This window comes from Geospiza fortis, unplaced genomic scaffold (assembly GCF_000277835.1).
Source record: "Geospiza fortis unplaced genomic scaffold, GeoFor_1.0 scaffold95, whole genome shotgun sequence".
Lineage (NCBI taxonomy): Eukaryota > Metazoa > Chordata > Aves > Passeriformes > Thraupidae > Geospiza > Geospiza fortis.
The window spans coordinates 2,109,908-2,116,281 of record NW_005054333.1 but is presented as its reverse complement, the minus strand read 5'-3'; the positions used below and the strand labels follow the sequence as shown (position 1 = coordinate 2,116,281).

Below are 6,374 nucleotides of genomic sequence, written 5' to 3'. Positions count from 1 at the left end.
CCTAAACCCCCTCTGAACTGCAAATCTGCAGGCTAAAACCTCATTTGTTTACACAGAGTAAGCAAAACGCTCCATCACAGGCACAAACACTGCTGTGCCCCATCAAGGTTTCCTGCCAGGCACCACTTTCCCATGGAGGTGTCACTGGGGGTGCCCAGGTTTACACCCACACCTGCAGCAATGCGAGTTAGCACTGCCACTCTCACCTGGAGGCTTCCCAAGAAACAAATTCTCAGTAGATCCTGCTGCTGATTGACTTCTGCTACCAGATTCTGAACACCTTGCCCATGACACAATGCAGAAAACCCAAACAACTGGCAACAAGGGGAGCCAAAGCAGCCCAGAACTGAACTGCAGCACTGGTGTGATGCCTGGTGATTATGTTACAAACACCAGGATTAAGATCACCAGGTGATACAAAGCCAACTTTAATACAGTCAAAGTCTGCTTTCCAAGCTTTACACTGTCTTGTGACACCAGGCAGGTACCCACCAGTTTCCTTTAGGTGAGTTTTTATGTCTGCAGTTCTCAGACCAATGTACAGAAAAACATCTTACTGCTCCTCTGAAAACTCAGAGCAAGGGGAGGTAGAATGATACCCGTTAAAAAAAAAAAAAAAAACGCCAACAGAGGAAAACAAAAGAATAACTAAGGCATAACTATGTCATGATGTTTTAGAGAACAAAAAAATTCCTCCTACCCCACAGAGGGCTGGCTTTTAGCCCAGATCTGTGTTTAATACCAACAGAGTAGAAAAATTCTGAATGTTCCACAGTTTTATAGACTTCTTTGCTAGTCTATCCTTTCTACTTTCCCCTTTCCATTCCTCTATAAGAAGTGCATGCTGTTAAGGTGAAAGAGCTTTTACAGCTCTATAGTAAAGCAAGAAACCATGACTATTTTGAAATCATGAATATAAGGTCAAATTAGAGGAAAGGACGATGGATCTAAAAGGAAAAAGAAATCCACATGGGAAATTCATCCACAAAAATGTCATTTGGCCAAGACTTCTTCAGCAGAAGGAAAACCACGGCAGGTTACTAGAGAATAAAAGAAATCTAGTGAGTAAAATCTACCCTGAAAATAAGACAGAGGGGCTTGCATCTTAATTCTCACTAATGTGACAAATTCTTAAAATCCACATCTGGGGAAAAAAACCATACTTTTAGTAGAGGAATTCAAAAAAGGACCTTATTTATGCTTAGGGGAGCAATGCTTCACCTGCTCACACAAATTCAGTTGGCTGAGGACTACAACAAGGAAGAAAGCTAATCAGCATCTGCCCCTGCAAAATTGCAATGCAAGGGAAGAACAAACCTTTGAGAAAGTTGTCACACACATACACAGAAGGGAACTTTAATGAAAAGCCCCATTGTTCAGGGTCTTGGGAACCTGCTGACGTGGAGGGAAGGAATTATGTTGATGAGCTAGCTGCAGGGTTACTTGTCTGGTAGATTGAGGCAGAAAGATCAGGCTGAAAATGACTTGAAGTATTCACTGAGTTCCCCTGAGACCCTGCCACAAAGTGACTGAGAGCTGTACAGCACAGCCCTCCCAATTCCTTTATGGCAGCAATCTCACTGAATTACTGAGAGCCACTTTTGGTTACATTGTGCATTTTCACCGTTGCAAACAGGAGCAGCACAGAACAGAAATAGGAAATAAATAGGATACAAACTCCCTGACAGAGTTCTGTAGAACAATCCATGTTATTACCACCTCTTAACAGAAATTCAGAACATGAGTGGCAGCCACAACCAGGTAATCACAATTTGATACACACTGAGCCACACTGTGTGCAAAAAATAGAATATAATGAAAACCAAGTCCACTATCATTGTCCATTGAAGGTAAGGAAACCAAAGCAAGTATACAATATGGAATGGAGAGAAAAGCTGCTCATTTGGGAAAAAGAAACCCAAAACATTAGGATGGATGAAAAGAAAAATCTAGTCAGAGGCACAAAGGATTACTGACTTAGAAAAACTGTAGTGTGAAATTGATCAGCCACATTTTTCCATTTGTAAATATCATACATTTAGTTTTTCAGAGCTGTTTAGTTTTACAAAGTGTAAGGGAAGGAAAGCTGTAGTAAAAAAGAAAACCTACACCAACAGCAATTGAAGTGTTGGCAGCTTTCACGGGTTTTAAAGAATTAAGTATTAACCCTGAGTATGTCAAAGCTACATATGGAAGCTTTGACACTTCACTCCCCCATCAGTTAATTACCTCTGACAAGTTTGTTTCAGAGGTAGATAGTGCTGCATGCCTGGTACTTAACAAGGGAAGCAGCTGGATCCAAGCCTTTCCTTGAAGCTTTTCTTGTCTCTGAGGTACCACTTACTACCAATACACAACGACTGTGAAATCCTCCCAGACAGCTACCTTAGACCTAACAAAACAAGTAAAATCAGTTCTGTGGTTTAACCAGCTTACTCTACTCAAAATATGCATGAGTAAAAAAAAATAAAAGCACATTAACAACGCTCAGTGCTGACTGTGATGAAGAGGCAGTGATAAGTAATTACTTGCACTGCTCTCAGAGAAAATGATGATGTTTTCATCCTGTGCTAGGAGGAAACAGGAAGAATTTTGGCAAACATCTGGAGCCTGTATGTTGCTGTACACAACTCTACTTAAAAAACCTCAGGGTAGCTAATGAAGAATTATGTAGTAGTTTAGACTAGCAGAAGCCAAAGTATCCATGAATTAGGATTTAAGCCCCTACTTTAGAAAAAAAAAAAGGCCCACTCCAGTCTGTCATCTAAAAGTGCATCTTCACTACACTGCAACAAACTTTACCTTGATTAAAAAAAAAAAATCAGCATTTAAGGACACTGGTTGTAGATCCTTGTTGGCAGACTAAATCTACAAACTGTATTGTGCTATGAAAAGGAATTATGCTTCCTACTTCTAAAAGGTGTGGCAAAAGAGTTGAGTTCATGACTGAATTCTAAAAAACAGGCACTAAACCAACTAATCATGGTGTGAAAGAGAAATCATTATAGATTATTGGTTTAATTATATGCCAATTATAAAATTATAGATTATTATATATGGCTTAATTACATGCTTCAGCAAATTATGACAATCTCATCAAAGATATGGGGCAAAGAGACCAAAAGAATCAAGAACTCTTACAGTAAGTTCTTTCAAATTATTCTTCATTAAGGGTACAAAACAGAGAAGCTTTTCAAAGTTCTTCTTCCCCAATAACAGAACTTTTGTTTGCATTTCCATTTCCTGTTCTATGAAAAGGTGTTTCAAAAGAAACTGCTCTGAAGCTTTCTTCTTGTCTTATTGTCACATTTGTGTTACATATGCCAGCACATGTCTACAAGGTGCTACAGCACTTAACTGTGCATAGTGTTCCTGGGGGAGGGGATTTCTTTATATCCAAAATTAAACCATTTAATAATGCATAAGTAGTACGAGATGTTGGCAGCAAAAAGAATTAAGAGAATATTAACTGTTAGAAAGAATAGCACCAAACCCTGTGAAATCTGGAAGTCATCCCATTTGAAAAACAGCATTAAAAGTGGCACTGGCCTTCAGATCTCTCCTGAGTAAGTGCAACTAGATCCATACAGAATGTGTTTGGATGAGAGACATCAGCCTGGTGCAGAACACCTCCTGTCCCCAGCCTTCTGCAGAGCCACAGGGCCAGGAGGAAGCTGAATGCAGGGAGCCTCCCAGATTCTGCTTTCCCAGCTGCCAGGCAGAGCAAGAACCTGGGACTCTAAAAGCTCCTGGCAGTGCCACGTCAGGCTCTGTCTCCTCTGATAAAATGACTGCCTGCACAGATCCTTGTCTTTCCTTCTGGTGCCTCAGTCTCTTCATTCCACCTTCACTTAACATTTTCCCCTCTTCCTGTCTTCTGGTTCATCTGTCCCTTTGCTTCACTCTTCCACATCTGCTTATCCTTTCATTTCTCCTGTCATTAGAACAAGGCTGTAGTGACAGACTACAATTACAACAACCTCCAGCAGGGTCCCTTTCAACCTGCATCCATGGCATCAGTGTCCAGCTTCAGGACTCCACATCCAGTCCGGATTCAAGAAAAGCCACAGCACTAAAAACTGACCATGAGGCACGTGCAGAACATGCCAACAGAGCCCATGGCATGTACAAGAGTTAAGTCTGGCTTACAAAGCTTGTGCACTGTCATTCCCCTCCTCTCACATCCCTTATTAAAGCACAAGCTCCTCAAGTCCCAGATTTCTGGCTACCTGTTTTTCAACTTGTGTAGCATAGCCAGGCCCCATTACTGCCAAACAACAACCATGAATGAGAATAATTCATTTGACACATGACAAACTCTGAAAATTAGCTTCTAGTTCCAGTTAGCAAGGATATTTTTCCCTTAAAAGTAAATCAATTGACTACATGGTGCAGGAATCTGAGATGTGAACAGTTTTGCCTGTCTGCCAGAAAAAAGTAGAGGTCATGAATTTTTCCCCAGTTAAAAAAGTTACATTGTGAGTTTCATTTTCAGATGTGTAAAAGAATCTTGTCTTTTTCTACTCAAGAGATTTGAGTGAAGTGAGCAAGGACTCCACAATCTGATGGGAAAACAAGACAGTATTCATTTCTTCCAGTAACAGTGACTTCTCACAGTTTGAATGCAACAATTCACCCTTACCTCCACTTTGCTTCCTGGCTCGTGCTCTGCAGCAGCAAAGTAGACCACCTCCTGCACTTCATCCCTGGGCCGTGCAGAGTTCTTCCCAAAGACCACCAGCCCATCCTTAGAACAGGGGGGGAAGGCTACAAAACAGTAGCTTGGAGGAGCTGCAGCCATCCTAGGAAGGAAAGAAAGCATCAACAAAACTAGTGAGGTTTTATTGTTCATAACTGCATAGATTAGAGAATCATTCAGAGCCTACTGGTACCAGCTGTAGCTAAGAGGGAATGCACTCCCTCTGTCAGTGGATCGTCGTCCAATGATAAGGGAAGACGGGGTCAGCTCAAAGGAAGCTTATCTGAATTTAATTTTAAAAATATAGTAATTTGCATCATTTTTCAAGCTTTGTGAAGGCATAAATAGGAGAAAAGGCAAGAGAACTGTGCCTTGATGAGCCTGCTTAGTCCCCACTGAAAGAAGAGACTCTGCCCTGGAGCTCCTTGGGAACGTATGACCTAGATGTATTCTGCTGACTCAGACAAGTGCAGAGACACAGAATAACTTTAAATAATTTACTCCCTCTGCTCACATGCACTTCAATATTTTTAAAAAGGAAAGATAAAACATGTTTGAGGGATTCCTAAAAGAGGACAATAGTATAACTGGAAACAGAACAAAGATACAGCACAATTACATCAAAAACTGTCAGTCAATTTATCTACTCAGATGGGAGACAGACTGAAGCACTAATTGTAATTTATTTTCTTTGTGGTTTGTCTGCATTGCTGCTCTTACCTGAAGTTAATGGATTGCTGTCTATTTGTTTATGCAGACTAATGTGACATGTTTATAGGATAATTTTAAGTGTTTACAATAACAATATATTAAGAAAAAATACCAGCTGTTTCAGGACTATTACACTACTGTGTGGTCTTGTGTACATTGCCATATCTGACATTTTTTTCCACCATTCAGGAAAACTTCTGGCACATATGGCTACAAAAGAAAAATGTGGGGTGTTTATCACTTGCTTAAAAAGCACTCAACACAGATGTCTAAGTTTTCTTCATAGTTCTTATCACAGCAATAGAAACTCAGCCCCCAAATAAGCAAACATCTTTCTCTTCATCTTCCACAATATCCTGAAGAAGTAAAATACTAGCACACATTTGCACTCCTTAGAAACAGCCAGCACATGATTTTCTCCCCCAAATTCATCTGCAAGACAATGCTGGGCATGGGGAAGTGTGCAAAGCTGCTTTTTCACCATTAGCTTGCATATGCTTCAAACCATTCAAATTTGGCTTTTTCTTTTTCTTTTTTCTTAAGCAGTGCCATTTGAGTACATAGTTCTCACAGAACAGCAGATAATAAAACAGAAGAATTCCTTTTCTATAAAGACTGTAATCCATAAAATGGTAATTGTTTGCCTGTGGGCTATGAACAGGTCACACAGATGCTCAGCCTTGCAAGAAAAGGTCAAGTAGTTCCATGTTAGAAGTGCCCTCTACCAAAACAATGTGAGGCAATGAATTGTCCAGGGAACTCACAAAATCTTTCCATTTAGGTAAAATTATAACCATCCACTTGAGCTGAAAATGCATTAGGAAACAAACAAATCCCTTTTCATAAGCAGAGTTTTGACCAGTGGGAAAGGACAAGCTCCTTTGAGCTGGAATTACTTCAGCTGATAGAGCACATCTGTCAGAGGACCCTGGGCCGCAGACCTGCCTATTGTGCCTCTAATCTA

General features: G+C 40.4%; 1 protein-coding gene across 1 annotated transcript in view; it reads right to left on the bottom strand.

The window, feature by feature from the left end:
* Positions 1-4,993, bottom strand: part of SCRN1 (secernin 1) — a 28,255-nt gene extending 23,262 nt beyond the window's left edge. Inside the window, exon 1 of the mRNA XM_005421726.2 lies at positions 4,643-4,993. Within this exon, the coding sequence (XP_005421783.2) occupies positions 4,643-4,852 (210 nt within the window). The 5' untranslated portion in view covers positions 4,853-4,993. The remainder of the gene's footprint in view (positions 1-4,642) is intronic.
* Positions 4,994-6,374: the final 1,381 nt, after the last annotated feature.